Source organism: Cnephaeus nilssonii (assembly GCF_951640355.1).
Source record: "Cnephaeus nilssonii genome assembly, chromosome: 10".
NCBI classification, from domain to species: Eukaryota; Metazoa; Chordata; class Mammalia; order Chiroptera; family Vespertilionidae; genus Cnephaeus; species Cnephaeus nilssonii.
Window position 1 is genome coordinate 40,956,880 of NC_137081.1, and position 20,189 is coordinate 40,977,068.

General features: G+C 41.3%; 1 protein-coding gene across 1 annotated transcript in view; it reads left to right on the top strand.

Moving 5' to 3' along the window:
- Nucleotides 1-20,189, top strand: part of PDE11A (phosphodiesterase 11A) — a gene marked incomplete at both ends in the record, with an annotated part of 280,406 nt that overhangs the window by 210,816 nt on the left and 49,401 nt on the right. Inside the window, 2 exons of the mRNA XM_079783142.1 lie at nucleotides 8,846-8,936; nucleotides 13,427-13,527. Coding sequence (XP_079639268.1) covers nucleotides 8,846-8,936; nucleotides 13,427-13,527 — 192 coding nt within the window. The remainder of the gene's footprint in view (nucleotides 1-8,845; nucleotides 8,937-13,426; nucleotides 13,528-20,189) is intronic.

The window sequence follows — 20,189 nt, forward strand, 5'->3', positions numbered from 1 at the left end:
AAACCCAGATCTCCTGAGTCTTACATTGAGGGTCCAGTTTTAATGTTCTTACTACCTATCTGCAGACAAAACGCTATGTGAGTTCAGAGGCTGGAGAGAAAAGTTTGGGGATGGAGATGTCAAGAAAGTGGTATAATTAACTTTCAGGTGACCGATTTCGAAGTCCCCTAGCAGGTGTACCCTCATAATCTGAAACATCAACAGCCCACATCCCTTTCTGTTCCTCAAAATGCTTGCCTGTTGATACCTTGGAGTCCTGGCCACTTACATTTGCTCCTGATCTAGCAAATGAATTTTGACTCTGTGCCCTTCTCTATCCATCCTGGGTCTTATGGCCCATCACTTCAACCCTGCCTTCTCAATATCCTGTAGTTTCTTGACACTCTTAACTTTCTGTGACATCCACTCTGCAAAAACTCAGCCCCAGTTCAATCTAGCAATTCAACTTCATGTGACTCTGCCTACGCTTTTAAAGGCTTTAGTAGAAAATGTCATAGTTGTGGGAGTTTGAGATACACCAAATATACTCTCCCAACTGGCATTACTGGATGCTCAGTATTCCCCAGATTCTGTGTCCCCATTGCTCTTAGCAGTTCCAGAAGGTCTATATACTAAACACTCTCCCTTCCTACACCACCTCCTGTCGACCACCTCCCCCGCTCCCCTCAGCAGGTCACCTTGCCTCCTCCTTCACCAAGAAAATTGAGGCCATCAATCGAGAACTCCCTCAATTTCCTCCCCTGCCATGTACAAACTTATCTGTCTGGCCCCATCCTTTCCTCCTGACCTCCTATCTCAGTGAAAATGCTGTCCTTCCTCTTGTCTGACGCTAATCCTTCCACCTCGGCTTTGGATCCCTTCCTTGCTCCCTCCTCTGAGACCTTGCTCCATTAATCTTCCTCTCTCTCTGCCCTGTATCTCCCTTCCCCTTCCTACTAGCTCTCAGCATCCTATTAATATGAACAATTCCCCCGCTTCTTGAAAAAGTCCACCTCAAGCCCTGCTTCTCCCTTTAGCTTCTGCTCTATTTCTCTTCCTTTCCAGTCAGTCTTCTTGGAGAGTTCATTATCTTCACTTCCCCAATGCCTGCCCTCCCACAGGGCAACCAGTTTCACCTCACAAGGGGAACTGCCCCCAGTAATGCCATCAACGGCCCCTTTTCCCAGAGCTGCTGGACACTCTTATTGTCCTTCTTTCTTGACCCTTCTTGCTACGAGACCCATTTTCTGCTCCCTCCTTCCTAGAACTCTCTTCCCTTGCCTCCCAGACAAAGGATTTTACCTACCTTTCTAGCCTTTCTTATCAGTGTGCTTCAAGGCCTGTTTCCTCCTGTCCCAGCCAGCACTCCTGATGTCCGCTCCTGTTTCTCTCCTGCTCTACACGATCCTTCATGCAGGCCTTCACCCATCTGCTGATCAGCCTGAAACCCAGATCTTGGATCCATAATTCTCTTCTTCTCTCCAGACACTGATTCCAACCACTTGAGGAGCACCTCCTATTGAAATCTCACAGTCACCTCAATCTCAGTCTTTCTGATTGTATACTCGTTTCTTTTCTCTGTCTCAGTGAATAGCACCACCAGAAATCCACAAGCCATCCAGATTCCCTCCTTAGTACCCCGAAAGTCAACATCTCTGTGTTCTTAAGTCACTACTGCTTCTCTATCTCTCCTGAGTTGCTACAACAACCAGCCCAACTCTCTCCTCCAGACTTCTTGCCTTGGCACTCCAGAATAATCTTTGTAATTCTCAAAGCTCAGCCCACTCTCCTGCTTAAAAGTCATTCACCAGCCTCCTTGGCTTTAGGATAGTGTTCAAATTTCTTCATTTAGCCCTTTAAGGCCCTTTTCAATCAGGCTCCTGTCCATTTCTCTAGCCCAGCACCCACTCCTTCCACCCCACCTGCACCCACACATCTATGCTCCAGACCCAAGGGGCAACTTCAAGTGCTCAATAGGGTCCAACTATTTCACTTCCCCCTGCTCCCCAGTATTCCTGCCTGGGATGCCCATCTTCTCCTTTCCCCTGCAAGCACTACCCAGGGTTCTATCCCTGCTGCAACTTCCCCTTGTCAACTTTCTGTGCCCACATAATGCCCAAGTTGTGCTTTTTAAAAGTGTGCCTCTCACTCTATTTTAATTGCTGATTAACAGGCATGTTTCCCCTACTCCTTGAGTTCTCATGATGTAAAACAAATACCAGGAGCATAATAAACATACAATGAATGTTTGCTGCATGAATGAATGAATGATGGGTGCATGAATGGATAAGATTTAAACTATCTTACTATAGCTTTTCAATAAAGTTTTCTGACTTTTAAATAAGTATAACTTTTTAAAGATTATTATAAACACAGTTTTTATAGTCATAGGTTTGATGTTACCTTCACTTCCTCAATCCCTAGAGTCTACTGAAGTGTCAACTGGATATACTTTCATCGTATACTTACAATTCCTTATGTTTAGATTTCTGTATCTGCATTTCATTATATTTTTAGGATGTCTTTCTCTTTTAGGCAATGACATCATTGTATCTTCCTCTTGCATCCTTTCTCTAGTCCCCTGCCATTCTGCCATTTCTGCATAAAGAAAAGATATATGTGTTATAATTGTCTCTATAAAACAAGAATGAGCACCCTGTGAGTTCTTTTAAGAGTCAAGTATACAATATTTGTACCCAGATACCACTGGCCCTCTCCTCTCCTTGAGAGAGCCTGTCTATCACACTGAGAGGCAGACCTTCTTGATAGTTGACCTCTCGGCTCTTTGGACCAACAGTATACCCCTAATTAAAACCCACTTAATCATATTTTATCTCTCAGGAATTTGGAGTTGAATTACCATGATATTGCTCAGTTACTGTTGACATCCAAGCTGCAGACTTGGGAACTGAGGCTGCCATTTTGGGAGAGCTACAATGACCCCATGCCAAGCAGATAAGAGAAATGTGCAGAGAGAAGGAAAGAAACTAGATATTCAGAGAGAAGCAGAAATAAGAGATTGCATAACTCTAGAGAAACAGAGAAAGAGCACGTCTCCACTCCTATTTCCAGGAAACCCAGCCATACTTGTGATAATTAGACTCCCTCAGAGTTCCTGGTATCATTTAATCAAACTTTTTTTTTAGGGAAGCTGGTTCTGATTTATTTCTGTTCTTTGCAACTAACAGTCCCTGAGACAACGAAAAGAACTACAATTTACTTCTTGTTGACTCTCTCAAGTGCTCTCCCACATCCTGGTTAGGGTAGGTATTTTTGTCTCCACATTATGGGAGGAACTGAGCCTCAGGAAAGTTAAGTAACTTGGACAAATTCATACATCCAGAATGCGGTAGAGTGGTATTTAGACCTGGGCTATCTGATTCCAAAAGCCATTCTTTAAACACCACATCATACTCCCTCATGACTCAGTGATATTTATTTTGGGCCTTTGGGCTTCTAGCTTCTTGGCTGACTTGACATATATACGTGAGCTCTGGAAAACTTAAATATATTTGACATCCAGAAAATTAAGACATGGAGCTATAAAGTCATAGAACTGAACTAGACCTTGGTAGTCATGTTTTTAAACACCTTCATTTATAAAAATGGAAATAGACATACCCAGATCTTAGGTTACTTGTGAAAGATTAAACAGTTTTCAAAAATATTAGATAGATAGTAAGTTGCTGGTACTAGAACGCAATTTTATTTTTTAATTTATTTTTGCATCCTCATACCATATCATCAAATCTGCCTCTTCTGAGATAATCTGATGTGTTTCCTCAAGATGATTAGGAGATGGGATATCCATCAGCCCTGCCCCTATCATCTGGAGTCACTTTTGAACTTGGGACACGGAATGCCACCACCACCCAACCTCAGTTAAAATTTCTCTTGACAATGAATGCTGACAGAGACCTTTTACAACACAGTGAAGGAACTATCTTTTTATTGATTAGAATAAGATTTATTCACTAAGTGTGTTTGCCATTGTTTAGAAAATCCCTAGGAAGAAATCTACATCCTCATTCCCTTCTTTATTCCCCAATAATTGAGTGTTTTGTATGTGCAAGGCACTGTGCTAGGCATTGTGAGAGAAATAAAGAAGTGTAACAAACTGTCCCTTCCCTTAAAGTATTCACAGTCGAACTTCAACCTTTCAAGTGATTTGGAAATATAATTTAAATGCACCAATTATTATGTAAAGCAAAGTATATGCTACCTTTTTTTCCCCATATATAAGGCTGTAAAAAAACAGGAGACATTTAGCAAGGGACAAATTACTATATAAAATGCAAAATGCTTCTACAATAAAAAGTTGGTTATAGCAGAGTATAATTTATTCTCTTAGCCTTTCTGATAAATGAACCTTTGCATTTTCATATTTTATTCTTAATTTTTAAGTATTAAAGTACGTGCCATGAATGATCAATAGGTAGAGAGGGCAGCAATACCACAGTGCTTTGAAATTGCTCTGTTAACACCTCTCTCCTGTTTTCTCCAGGGACAGCGTTTCCCACTCATCCCCCTCTCTATTACAGCTGCCCCTGATGATTAAATATCAGCACCGAGCAGCTTTGTAGTATATTCTCCTAGGAGACTTCTGTTCATTTCTAGCATAATCTCTTATACTCATTTCTTGGGAATGAAAACCCATCTTGTCGCTTTCGGCCAGGTCCCAGAAGTGAAATACTGGGGCACATTAATCTGCCATGACAGCCTAATCCCATTCCTCACCACCTCCCAACAATTCTCACTTTCCTAATTACCTTTCATAGTTTTCCTTTTTTAAGTTTTCTATAAGCCGTGGCTGCACACTTCCGTTAAGCCTCTTTTTCAAATCATATGCAAATCTGAAGGTACACCTCCTTTCGCATGCTGTTTTTGGTGCCTGTGCAAAGTGCTTGAATGCCTGTAGGGACAGAATGCTTTACTTTGACTTTCCTTTTCAGTAAGTTTCTCCTGTCCAAAATGGAAAAACTTTGGTGTGTTGGGATGGCCTAGTCAGTAATGAACATCATGAGTAAGTACTGGAATTTGGAGATTCTTCTCTTCATCTCTCCTTCTCTCCTCCTCTCTCCACACACCCTGCATAAATATATACATAAATATATATAGTGTATTCACTATTAAGGCATGTGTGACCCAAAGCTATTTATACAATGGATATACTTACCACAGACAATAAAAATGAGGTGTGGAGTTGAAGTCCATTTTTTTCATATGTGATTGATTTGGACTGTTTTTCCCCCCAATATTTATATGAAAAAGTAGAAGTGTACCTTTACACAAAGTATATTACATGAAAGACATGGCCTCCTTTAAAAAACTGATTTTATGATCAAGTAAGATTGTTTAATGCTGCATATTATGTTCCTCTCCTGCAGAACCACAATGCTTGTTCTTACATTCTGGGAAATCTTACAATGAAGAAACAGTTTAACTTTTACTGTGACCCATGGTCAAATGCATTTTCCAAATGCATTTGACCATGGGTCCTTTTTAATTCCTGCCCATAATGCCATTTAAGATTCCAAATAACTGATATTTTGTAGAATATTTTTAATAAGGTTTATCCTAAAGATACATTTCGTATTTTTTTTTGCCACTAATACCAAGTTTTATGACTGTGCGCTTCACCCTCGCCATCCTACAAGGTTCACAGCGTATGTGTTTGTAATCTGAAGATGACATTTTGCTTCCAGGAAGGTGAGCGTTGTTAGTGTAAGTCTGGTCAGAGAAAATGTCCTACACAATTCTAGGGGATTGTGAGCTCCCTGAGGGCAACAGCCATGTCTTGCTTACCTTTGTATTCCACATGCCTGCAGTCTGGCATCATAGCTATCATCAAAACTTGTTGATGAGTGAATGAATGAACGAATGAATCACAGTGTCTTCATAGCATTTCCATAGCATTAGTCTGGTTCGATTGCAAAATCTACACATTTTTGTGATTAACCCAGTATTTTGTGAGGCTGGGAAGTGTAAAATGGAATTAGGAAAGAGAACAAAGAGAGAATCTGAGGATGAATATGCTCAAACCACAGAAGTCAAAGGCTGCACCTGCACAAACACCCTGAGAGTCCTTCTGATGAAATGCAGCTGTTCAGAAACCATGCGGATCTGGGCAGAGGGAGAGGTGCAGCATGGGAGGCACCAGTGTATTTGTTATAAGCTGTTTCCTAGTTAAAGGAGGAAACAGCCTACTCATACTGTAAAAAAGAAAATATAAAGTGATTTAGGATCTTCTAATTGCTTTAACTTTGTGTGGATTCTGCTAAACCAATGTGATGAAGGGAGAGACAATATACTGCATCTTGACCCTACTTTACATCAATGGCTGCTATCAGTAAAGGCACATCCAGGGATGGCAGATCATTAGAAACGAATCATAGGAATCTGAGTCTGCGGTTAGTAGTTATCCTAATAGAATTCTGAATTAAATTTGGCAATATTCTTTCATTGATAACAACCAGCTTGACAAAAATTGAGAATCGAATATCAGAAATGTATAAGTTACAATCAGCTTTCTCATTATCTAAAGAGAAGAAGCTTAAAAACGTGGATGCTAATCCAGAACTTGTACTTACTAGCCCTGTGACCTTGGAAAAGTAGCATAACTTCTCTGAGCCTTGGTTTCCTCATCTGTAAAGTGAAAAGACAATACTATTTCACGGTTGTTTTCAGGACCAGATAAAATAATGTATTAAGTTGTTAATCTGTTGCCTAGTGCATGATAGGAAATTACTCATGATAGCTATTATTGTTAATAACATTATTGTAAAATATGTTAACACACTTATCATGATCATCCTTCCGATTTTAACTATAACTTGAGACATACCACTGCAAGCTTATTAACCAAGCAGTTAATATTTTAAACACCTGTTCCATGCCAAGCATATGCATACCACATGTAAATATGAAGCATTCTAGAATTTCATAGGCTAATGAAAATATAGCCAAGACACAATACATTGTGCTTTTTGAAAAATGTATTTTCATAAAAATGAAATCTATGTTAAAAAATAATATCTAACATTTTTAGTCACTGATTATTAAGATTAGCCTAACATGTTCATTTATTAAATAACTAGAGGCTCAGTGCATGAAAATTCTTGCACCTGGAGGGTTCCCTCAGCCCAGCCTGTGCCCTCTCACAGTCCGGGAGCCCTGAGGGATGTCCAACTGACGGCCTAAGCCACAGTCTGGCTTCCCTCTGCGGGAGGCAACAAGCAAGCCTATCAGGGAACCGGCCCCACCCCCCATCGCCTCTCTGTGCAGCCAGTTGCCACCGTCCCCCCTCCCCTGATCACCATCCCCTCCCTCTGCCCGCTGAGGGGCTGGCACCCACCTTGGCTGGCACCCACCTTGGCTCGCCTAGTGCCACCCGCTCACCGGCCTCCGCTGACCAGTCATTCTGCCATTTGGTCGATTTGCATATTAGGTTTTTATTATATAGGATATAGATTAAGGTAAGATTTAAAGAAGTAACCCAAACCTCCACCTCTTTAAAATCTAGCATCCTCTTGAGAAACCCTATTCATAATAATCCCTACAGTATTTAACTGCTGCTTTTTTTCCAACATGTGGTTAGCACTGAGTCTTTCCAAGGGCTCCTGAACTGATCATGATCTTGGACTGCTTCACACTGGAGGTGGAGGGCAGCTTATGACCAAAATCTTTCATGTTGCACTTGGATGCACTCTTTGCTCCTTTCACTAGCAGAGAAGATGGTGAGCCATCAATCTCCAGTGTTTTCAAGTTAAGGCCAAATTGCCCTTTCAATGTCTGATCTCCTTGCAGTAAACACAAGGACCTGGATGGGTCCTCAACCAAATCCCATGACTTTGCTTTAAACCCTAGGATTCTCTGGAGCTCTCTTGACTCTTAAAGATGCTCTAAATCCTACTCCAAAAGAATTGGAAATGAACACACTTGAGCATTTAAATGAACACTTTGTCAAATTGAAACTATTGAGGAATGGGTTGTTCTACCTAAGCAAAATTTAAAGGTAATTAAAAAAAATCCTTCCAAGTATCAATTAACATTTTATATATTTACAATGGAAATATCTTTGTGTTTTAATTATTAACTAATAATTAATATAGACTATGATCTATTACATGCCAGGCACTGTAGGTACTTTCAAGTATTTAATTGTATTCTCATAAATGCACTCTCACAGGTGAGGTAGATAGTATTACCATATAGTTAGAGACAAAGAAACTGCATCTTCACGTGACCAAGTAACTGACCTGACTCTAAATCCAGGGAACTTTCCATATTTCTACACTGAAATACCATAGCATAACTATGGGCTGGAAAACCACAATATAAGCTTATCAACTGTACACATAAAGTAGATTAAATAAAGGCAAAATATTCACAAGGTCTTTTCCCATGGAGAGTCAAATACATTTGGTATAGACGATTGTTCTGACACTCAGAAGCTGTGTAAGATTTAGTTCATGAAGTCTACTCTCATCCCCAGAGCCAGAAATTATGCCTCTTGTTCTCAGAGCACCCAAAGCACTTTGCTTAAACCTAGAATACCTCTGTGGTATTTCTGTTGTGTGCTATATGCCTTATTTTCCTTATGACCACTTCTCATCTCCCTTACTAGTCTGTAAATATCTTAGAGTCATAGACTCTGTCTTATTCACATTTTGTATCATCCACAGCATTTAGGCTAACACAGAGAAGGTTCCTGAAAGGTTTACTTAATAGATTAGTGAACTAACAAGCAGTTACCTGTGAATCTATCTGCTCATGGTCCTTTGTGTCAAAGCAGGAAAACAGTTTGATCCAAAGAGCTGGTATGGGGAACTATTGACAGGTCACTGACCCTTCTGTCCTCTTTCAGGAGCGGCTCTGCCCTGGCCCAACTCTATGGAACCTCCGCCACCTTAGAGCACCACCATTTTAACCACGCAGTGATGATCCTTCAGAGTGAGGTACGGCCCTTAACATTCTGCTTCTCCCCTTGATGGAAAATCAATGAAACCACGCCTCCGACCTCTCTCTGTAATGCCACAGGTGTACGCAGAGAAGTGGAACAGATTTTTAAGTCAAACTATTAGACCCTTTTGTGTGGCTTTTTTTATTCAGTTAGATGCCTGACCAAGGAACGAGTTCAAATTCTTCCTGAGCTGATTCATTTGGGATTCATTCTTGGTTTGGAAGCATTTCCCATTCACTTAGCAGAGGAGATGGCCTCCAACTTGCTTACCTTCCTTAGGGCTACAGAAACCCACACACAGCGACTTGATCCAAGTAGTGAGTGGCCCACCCTTCTCATTGTGTGAAACTCACAGCCCCATTAAAAGAAGGTGGAAACAGGATGATAAAGTTATACTCTATTAGCACAACTGAGGTATCTACATAAAATAAACACTTAAAGTTGCTGGTGGGATCAGTCTGAAAGTGAGAATCGCAGTTACATTTGAGACACAGGATGGCAGGACTTGGAAGTGCTTTTCTCCTTTTAGCTCCCACGGAGAAAAGGAAAACCACTCCTAACTCTGGCTGAGGCGGCATGAACTTGAAATCGCCAGGGAAGGATCTATTCTGTTTTCTGCAGGCGTACAGACTGTGTGTGTGTGTGTGTGTGTGTGTGTGTGTGTGTGTGTGTGTGTGTGTGTGGCTGGAATAGCATCATTAAATATGGAGGTTTCCTCCAGCCTACCTTGGGAAAGCATGTCTTTTGTGACATCATGAAGGTCTCATTCGACCCCATAAAGAGAGTGGGCAGTGTGGCTGGGGGCAGGCCAACCGCTGGGGAAGACCTCTCTTCAGCTGGGAAGGAAGCAACACAGTTAGGCTCTCAGTAACTCTGACAGAAACCAGCATCAGGCATGTGTGGCTCAGGAATTGCCCTATGAAAGCCATGTTTTAGCCGAGTGCTGTGGCAAAGGAAGGCAGGGACAGGAGGAACTTGGGTTCAGGCCGTCTTTTCTGCACTAGTAATAGGATGGGCTATACCTCAAATCCCAGGCACTCCCACCTTTGTCATAACAGGGATTATACACAGGATATCAAAGTTTTCTTGAGAAATCATTTGTTTGTTTGTTTGGGGAAACAAATTCCACTAATACAGAATTTGTCTTCAGACAAATAAAATACCTTGGCTACCCTTCACTCAAGACTTCTCTATGAAGGACCAGAATAATAACATTATTATGTAGTGAGCATAACTGGTACATGCAGGCCCCGCCCCCGGCTCCCCCAGCCCCTCCAGTCCTGACCTCAGAAGGGCAGAACTGCAGATGTCATCATCACCCACTTCCTAAATGCAAAGGACAGAGCAGATAGGTGGACAGGCAAAAGTACCCCAGACCTTTCTTCCTCCACTTGCTTCTCTTTCTATCAATACCACCCTTCTCCCTAAACCAGGGGTGGGGAACCTTTTTCTGCCAAGGGCCGTTTGGATTTTTATAGCATCATTTGCGGACTATACAAAATTATCAACTTAAAAATTAGCCTGCTATATTTGGTCAAACATTTAATTAACTCTCCCCTAATGCCTTGACAGGGCCAGACCAAATGATTTTGCAGGCCTTATATGGCCCCCAGGCCCAGCATTCCCCACCCCTGTGCCTAAACAAAATGGAAGCAGTATTTCAAGGACACAAATCTATTTCCAGGATCAAACTCTTGAGGCACTAGAAGAAGCCAATTTGCATATAAACAATACACTGATTGCAAATTCATGTTTTTTATCAGTATTAAAGCTGATCTGGCTAGCTTTGTCACTCAGTTAGCTGTAAACAACTGGCTTAGTTACTATAAGTCCTTTAAAAGTGGTAAAATGCACTCTCACAAAATAATCAAGATCTTCAAATTCAGACCAGCTTTCTCCTGGACTTCACATTAGTTTTATTGTGACTTGCTCCTAACAGCTATGCAGGCAGACCTCGGCGATATCATGGGTTCACTCCCAGACCATGACAATAAAGAGAGTCATAATAGTTTTGCTGGTGGAGGATCTTGCCTTCAGTTTATTAAAAAATGCAGCATCTGTAAAGCACAATGAAGCAAAGCACAATAAAATGAGTAGTGTCTGTACTTCTTTCACCGGGAGATGCTAGACGTGTGGCTGAATCCCAGGCACTACTTGTCGGTAGCTTCCAATCAGGGTTTCTCAGGCCCCAGTATACCAGCCCGTGATTGATCCACAGGGCAAGGCTCGGGCAGAGAAACCAGGGCAGAATTATGGTATGGCATTCCTTTAGTTATTTGTCTTCTTCCTAATGGCTGAATTAAGGGTCTGGAAGAGTTCATTTGAAAATTATTAATAATATTGGACCTGGTCCCATGAGGAACCAATATACTGTAGTCTTTACCAAGTGGTGGGTTCACCCAAGGAGATAAATTAACTCGGGGAAGCAGATTTTCATCTGGTGCCTGGTAGGCGGTAATTTACTAATTGATATTCTGGTTCCCAGAAATAATTAATTTACTTCTCATTGGGAAACAGTTTATTCTTCGGCAGTCATTTCACCCCCTCCTTCTGCACCATCTTCTGGTTCTCCACGCTAGGTATCCGACTGGTCCCGTTCCCGGGCCCTGTGTTCATGAGTTCGTACTTCATGCTAAGAAAACCTGATAAATGAGAAGTCCTGACTTTCAAAGCAAATTAAGTGGATTGTCTGTCACTTTACAAAAGGATTTTCCACTTCACTAAAACCATTGTACAGCTGCCAGTGTAGCTAAAACACGTTTTGATGAAGTGTTCTTTTCAAAGGTATGGAGATACAGGTGTGTTTTCACATTTTCCTAGGTGAAAGTCATCTTTACAGTATCAAGAACTATGCTGAGAACAATATCGTATACATTCTAACTGCTCAGGAAGTATGTACTGAATTTAATCTGCCACATGCTTCATCAAGATGATCTTCACGGTTTAACACAGGGTTTCTCAACTTCAGCTGCTCTGGCATGTTGGGCCCCATTCATCGTTGCTATTCAGGCCAAATTGTGCCTTGTAGGACCTTTAGCAGCATCCCTGGCCTCGCCCTACTAGATGCCAGTAGCACCCATCACCAGTATGACAATCAAAAATATCTCTGCCCCTGGATCCGGGTGAGCCCTGGGCCCCGGGTCCGGGCGAGGCCGCGGGCCCCTGGATCCGGGTGAGCCCTGGGCCCCGGGTCCGGGCGAGGCCGCGGGCCCCTGGATCCGGGTGAGCCCTGGGCCCCGGGTCCGGGCGAGGCCGCGGGCCCCTGGATCCGGGTGAGCCCTGGGCCCCGGGTCCGGGCGAGGCCGCGGGCCCCTGGATCCGGGTGAGCCTGGCCCCGGGTCCAGGTGAGGCCGTGGGCCCCTGGATCCGGGTGAAGCAGTGCCCCTGGGTCCAGCCGAGACCAAACCAGAGGGAGTCGGACCTGCATTACCACCATTTGTCCACCATCCAGAGCTGAGGGGTCAGTGCCGACATGTACTCATAGGGAACCGGTGGACATTGATATTGGGTCTCAAAAGAACTGTTGGTCCAGAAAGAAACTCACTACAGACTGATTCATTTGCCTGTCAGCATAACTATTATTGCTCGTCACACATTCAATTCTTATAAGTATATCTATAGTGACACATGATTTCGCTCATCTAGGGGAAATGATGAACAACATAGACTGATGAACAAGAACAGAACCAGAAACAAGGAGGCATCGATCGGACTATCGGGCCTCAGAGGGAGGATAGGGGAGGGTGGGGGGAGGGGGGAGAGATCAACCAAAGGTCTTGTGTGCATGCATATGAGCCTAACCAATGCTTAAATTCAACAGAGGGTTGGGGCATCCAAGGGGAGGGGTGTGGGATGGGAAGGGGAGGATGAGGACAAATATGTGACACCTTAATCAATAAAGAAATTAAAAAAAAAAAAAAAATCTCTGAATATTGCCAGACATCCCCATTGCTCAAATCACCCCCAGTTAAGAACCTCTGGCCTAATGTTTTTTCTCCTCCTTAAAGGCATTTGTTGACATAGCAAGTACTTCCAAAATGCCAACTTGAGTTTTAATTAGTGAAATTAGTATTTATTTTAGGGTCATAAAGATTCCCAAATGTTTTGTTAACTTCTACATTCAGTAATTCCATAGGAAATGGGTAGTCAAATAGAGTTGTTAGCACAAATACACCCAATAGTAAGACAAGGTCAACATTTTTCAGAGTTTGCTCTTTAAGACTAGACATAACAAAGTGTCCCTTGGTAGTCCTTCTCAAAAATGACTGCACTTTCTGACTTTGCTATATTTGCCAGGGACTATGTTTGTATTTGTGCAAAATTTCATTAAGCTTTTTAAAAAATGGTTTGTCATGTTTTCCCTATATATATTTAATATATATAGAAAAAATATGCAATATATATTTAATATATATAGGAAAAACATGCAATCAAAAACTCATATTTAATGGGGATTTTTTGTGACTTTTTACTTTCTCATTACAGGGTCACAACATCTTTGCTAATCTGTCCTCCAAGGATTATAGTGACCTCATGCAGCTTTTGAAGCAGTCAATATTGGCAACAGACCTCACGCTGTACTTTGAGTAGGTATCGGCATTTGGTCTATTTGACAAATGGATATCTAAAGTTTCATCCTGTAATTAATTTCCAGGTGCAATTTGGAGGTTGCCTGTTGTTCTAGCAATGTGTAAATGAGCTAAACTTTTTGCTTTGTTTTTCCCTCATCTAAATAAACTTTATTAAGGTGATGTGTGTAAGATAAGAAAATCAGGGCTACCACCACAAGATTTAGAGCTTTCTTTATTTTTTATGATCCTTGTGTGGAACTCTTGACTCTGAAACTAAGTGATGGTCATTTTTATTTTAAAGACTATGACTTCTATTTTAGACTATTATTTCTCTTCAGATGTAAAATGGCATTGCTGATGCTAATAAAAAAGGTTTGTTGCTGGAAAGTTGACTAGAATTCCAAGCCTTCATTCCTTGTCTCTCCTCTAAATCTTTCTTAGAAAAGCTGCCCGCCCCCCCCCCCCCTTTTTTTTTTCAGTTTTAGACCTCCACCTGAGCTGGAAATTCCATCCCTCTCATTTCCTCTAAGACCTGCTCTAACAGGTACCACCACCTCTTTCGGAAGCCTGGAAATATCTTCCTTTGCTGATGTACACAGTTTTTTCTTAAAGACCAAACAACTTTCCTTCCTTCAAAAATTATTTCACTTACCCCATGGAGATCTTAATTGCTTTTCATTTTACATTTCTTTTAATGCCTACCTTGTAAAATAAATGGAGCACATTTGTACCTTTGTTTTCCTAACACCCGTTTTACCTTAAAGAGTAGTGTTCACCTCTACATTCTATCAAAATTAGACTTTCAGAAGTCACCAAAGACTTCCTTGTCCCCAAATTCAATGTCCTTTACTCATTTCTAATATATTCTAACTTCTTAGAGAAATCTGAAGATTTGCTGACTTCTCGTTGACAATTTCTACTCTCTTTTCTTCCCCCAATATCCAGCTTCCTTTCTCTCCCTTTTTCTGGATCCTTCCTAAGTTTCTTTTCTCCTTACTCCTTTGGATGAGTTCTTGAACCCATGTTCTTCTTTCTCTATTTAGATTCACTCCCATGGTTGCATCTCTATAATACCTTTATATTATAGAAGACTGAAATTCTTCAGTCTAACCCTCGACATGTACCTCTAACTTCTGTTGCAAAAGCTTTTAGGGGCTTCATTGCTTTCAAAGTAACCTTTAAACTTGGTTTGAATTTCAAGCCCTTCCATAATCTGCCCCCAACCTTTTTTTTTTCATTCTTTTATTCCACTTCTCTCCTACATGATTTGTCTTCCTTGACCAGCAGTACCGATCTACATGTTACCCTTTAAAACACCTATGCAGTGCCCCTTGTGCCCCAATCATATTACTGTTCCTACATGGAATCTTATCCCTCTAGTTCCCCATCTGGCTGAAATACCCTTTAAGGTTCATCTCTTCTACCACCTTTTCCAGGAATCTTATGTCACTCCCTCTGTAATCTTACTGCACTTTGGCATTATATCGGTTAGTATTAGATTCATTTATAAGGGACCAAAAAAATAACACAAAATAACAGTGGCTTTCTTCTCTGTCACGCAGAAGAAGACTGGAGATAAACAATCTGTAGTTGGTAGAGTAACTACATTAAGTCACCAGGGACCCAGGCTACTTTTGTCTTTCTGTGCTGCCACTTTCAACACATAATTTCTACCTTAGTCCAATATAGCTACTCAATGTCCACCCACCTCCCAGCTAGCAAAAAAAGGAAGGAGTGAAGAAAAAAAGGGCCAAAAAGTGATGCAAGTTATCTTTTAAGAGAGTTTTCTGGAAACTCCCCAGAACACTTGCACTTACATTTCATTGGTCAGAATTTAGTCATTTGGCCATACCTAGGTTGAAGGAAGGTTGGAAAGGAAGCCTTAATTCTGGTACAGTCCTGTGCTGCACAACAACATTTTGGTCAACATCAGATGGCATATACAACTGGTATACCATATAGTCTAGGTATGTAGTGGGCTATGCCACCTAGGTTTGTGTAAGTGCACTCTGTGATGTTCACACGACGATGAAATTGCCTAGTGACACATTTCTGAGAGGGATCGCTGTTGTTTAGCAGCACATGACTGTAATCACTGTTCCACTAAAAACTAGGACTTCTATAACTAAGAAAGAAAGGGAGGAGAGGAACTAGAGTAGACAACTGACAGTGTATGCCACACATTTTTATTGTTGGCTCCTGCTGAAAGTGTTATTACATGGAAATAGTGGAAAGAGTAAAGGCTTTAGAATTACTGGTCTGGATTTAAATTTCATTCTGGCATTCTAATTAAACCTGGTGTATTGAGCCCAAGTGTCTATGTCTTCTCCCTCCTGAAATTTTACTGAATTGGTAAATGAACTTAAAAGGAAAAAGGGGGACAAATCTGCAAGGGAAAAAGACAGGGGGGCATACAATAACTGATAGATGTCAACACATTTGTGGAAACAGAAGGCCAGCTGATGAATGGTAACTGATTGAGCAGAGTAGAAGTGAAAAGTAGGACCCACGGAGGAAGACAGCTCTGAGAAGCAAGCCCATTGGCCCTGCAGAACCTCACTGGGGGCTTAGAGACAAAGGCACCATGAAAAGTGGATTTGACACTTAGAGCTTAAGACAAGGTGATTACTAGAAGGTCAGTTTACAGAACACCCAGCGCCCACGAAGTCTTCCACCAGCATAGTTGATAACTTCCTTTCCCCTACCCTTGCAGAAGCCAAAGGATTATTCTCTGGAGAAATGTAAGAAAGAGCTCTGGAGTGGGGAAATGAGATGCAAAGCTCAGAAGAAGGGATGGCGCAGAATGGAAGGAGTCTCTGCATTCAAAGCCCACACCCCTAGTCCAGTCACCAGAAGCTAGAAGTCTATAAGCTGCACACTCAGGGTTGTCAGATTTAGCAAATGGAAATTCAAGAAGTCCAGATAAATTTGCATTTTGGATAAACAAATGAACAATTTTTAGTATAAGTATGTCCCATGCAATGTATGCATGGGACACACGCAACTCCAGCTCAATCTTTTAATGTTTTGCTATTACACACAAAAGGATAACAAGGATCACACAACATTGATATGAAACACAGAGGCTAAAACAACCAACAAAAAAGTAGAATCAGAGAAAACAAGGAGAGGAAGAAAACAAAAAACTATCGTTAATATCCTTAGGGAGCCAAGATATTACATCCATGAAACAAGAATAGGGTGCTTTAAAAAAGACAATAGGAACAACCATAGAAGAAGACAGAGCTCTTGGAAATTAAAAACATAATTGCCAAAGTAAAAAATCAAATGATAGCATTGGGAAATACAATCAAAGAATAATAAAGCAAAATTATTGAAAATACTGCTTTATTTTATTATACGGTTTACCCGTGAACGACACAGGTTTGAACTGTGCAGGTCCACTTATACAGATTTTTTTCAATAAATACAGTCAGCCCTTTGCATATGTGGGTTTCACATCCCCATATTCAACCAGCCGTGGATCTAAAACAGTATTTTCAGTCCTCTGTTGGGACTCTGCAGATGCAGAGGGCTGACTATATACATTGTTCAACACCATTTTATATAAGAAACTTGAGCCTCTGCAGATTTTGGTATCTGAGGGGTCTGGAACCAATTCTCCAAGGAGTGATGGAAGTATTTGGAAAGTTAAAACTTAGATGCAAATTTTCAACTGTGTGGGGTTGGCACCCCTAACCCTAGCGTTATTCAGGGTTCAACTGTAATGCTTTTTAGGAATGTTTGATTTGTTAACTATGTGCATGTATTACTTTAATAAATATACATTTTAATCCCAGCTCTACCACTACCTAGCTGTGTGTCATCGGATGAATGATATACCTCTCTGAGCCTTTTTTTTCCATGTGTAAAATGGAGATAATACCTATGTTATCTGTCTTATGTCTTGTAAATGTCTTGTATATTTTATAAATGGCTACATCTATAGCCTCATTTGCTTTATAGCCTATTTATTTTGCATGTTTAGTGGCTTTCATGTTTGACTTAACTATCATGATCTTCCCTCTTTTTCTGAATGGATGCATTTTGATTTGGAATTTATCGAAGCTTGTATCCCTTTAATATTTTTCTTTCCTGTCTCTGACACTTGTAAGATTTTATGTTATTTTCCTCAAAGTAGGAGCATTTTCCCAAGCCAAGTTTCCAAGTAATTTCTAAGGGAGAAAAAAACCTCAACAGTTGGAGTCCATTTATCAAGCCCTGTTAGCCATGTGACGAATCACCAAGTGACCGCTGGAATGCAGTCAAGGAAGTGGCTGCAACTCGTTTTCTCATTACTCTGCTCTTATCTTAATGCTGCAGCCACTGCTAATGTCTGCTGACTCCCAAGGAAGCCGCTAGCTCTCTTTTTGTCACCATTATTGTTTTCCGAGGTTCTGAATAGCTGTTCATTCCCTAATCTGGACCTTCAGGAGGCTGATTCACTTGCCTGTCTAAAGTTGCATTAAGGTGTTGCCATATTTTTTAGCCAAAACAATCCCTAGGGTTAATGAGGGGGAAGCAACTACTACAAACAGCCACCCGGCTGCTTTTATTTCACGATTATATAGTGTGGGGCTGGAAGGGATGTTAGAGATGATGTAATCTAAGTCATCTTTTTCTTGTACATCACGTACTGAGTCCGAAAATGTTAAAGAGTATAGTTTGGGTCATATATAATTAGTGGCTAAATTGGAACCCACACTTTGCTAAAAATTACACAAAATCTTGCAAGTGTCAGAGACAGGAAAAAGCCTCCTCTGTTAGGGTTTTTTCCACAATCGCTATATTCATCCTCTAATTAAAAAATCAAGAAAGACTTGTCATTTGAATTGGGGCTAAATTCCACGGCAATATTGACCTTCCCAGCTGTACATTAATTGGTTTACTCTGAGAGGCAGCCTGAGTTCCCCGTGCCCTCTTCCAAAGCACAGACAAGGGCTTGCAGGCGGGCAGGTTCGTTTTAGAGGTGACATCAGAAATAGGAGTAGGGGCCTGGGACAGTAAAACGGCACGTAGGAAAGCTATTGTAAGGACACAGACCCTTGTTGGTCATCACTGTGCTCAACCAGGCTTGACCCTATGCTGCACCTCAAAATTATCCACCAGCCTCCACGTTCCATCAGCCAAGGTTATTCCATGGTCGTTAATTCCCACACCAGTTCCGGACATCGGTGCCTGAAGGCTGGGGATGCCTACAGCATCCAGTCCCACAGGGGGAGTCAGAGCAGCGACAGCACAGAAAGCATGCTAGGCAGGGCCGGTGAGCCGGGAGCTGGGCACTGGCTGGTTGAGGCAGCAAAGGCTGAGAAAGGTGGGCCAGGAGGATGCGAGGCAGCCCCAGAGGAAGTCTGGATCAGCACTGGCTCTTCTGCCCTGGCTACGCAAATCAAAAGTCAGGACACAGTAGAGGTCAACCACAGAGGAAACACACTGCTTTCCTCCCCTAGGAAGGGGAAAGCTGGCTAGAGGAAGGGCCAGGCCTTTGGAGAGGGGTGTAGGACTCATTCCTAGGCGCAGGATCTCCTGTGATGCGCCCACAGGGAAAAACGTAAGGTTCCTGGAAACGTGGGACCTCCTTAAAAATAACCACAAAACCCTGTAACTTTAATTTCTAATGGTTTTAGGTGTCCTCAGGATTCTCTCCTATAAGTGACAGATAAAAGCAGAATTCACTAGTTTAAAAAACAAAACAAAACAAAAAACCTCAGTGTGAATTTCTAAGTCTCACCACCTAAATCTGGGGGTTAATTCTTCAGCCTGATTTTCCAACTCACTAAAACTTTCTCCAGTTTCTGCTGAATGATTTTCTAAAATTGATTTCTGTGTCTATTTCCAAGTCCTTGCAGTGAACAAGGCTTTGATATTTAAATAGTAATTCCAGCATCCCAAGCAAGAATTAGATATACCTTATCAGTATGCAGCCATGTGACTTTGAGGGTCACTCAATCTCCCTTTGCCTCATTTTCTCGTCAGCAGAATGGGGATAGGCACCTCACCCACACCAATCCCCTAGGGTCCTTGTGATGGTCAAAGGAGATCACCTATTTGAAAGATAACTTGATAATTTAAATAAGTAAGATTTAAATAATCTAAACAATTAATATTTAAATAATTTAAATTTGATAACTTTGATAATTTAAAATACCTTATAAAGAAAAGACCCATTGAGCCAGAAGCTAAATAAAATTTATATAATTATAGATGACACTTGAGGTCTGCAAAGAGAGAGATCCAAAATTACATGAGTTAAAATGTCAACGGGAAATCACAAAGCCCTGTACTATTTGCATGGAAGTTAACGAAGATGACCTATGCAACTTGCACAGCTTTCACACTAATAAAAACAATACTTCCTGAATGCTTACTTGGGGGCTTTATATACACATTATCCCATTTAATATTTAGAGCAGTCCCATAAGATTAGGTACTATGTTTGAGCTCAAATACACCTGAGGAAACTGAGGTTTGGAGAGATTCAATAAATTGCTCACAATATTACATAATAAAGCTGAGAGTGATGCCAAGTAGTTGGGCTCCAAAATGTTTGAACTACTCTGCCATTCTCTCTGCACTTATAGGATTGTTAGTTTAAGAGCACTAAAGGGGAAACTGAGGCTAATCCTGGGAACACTCAGACATTGAAGGCAGCAGTAAATTGAGTATGCCCATGTCCA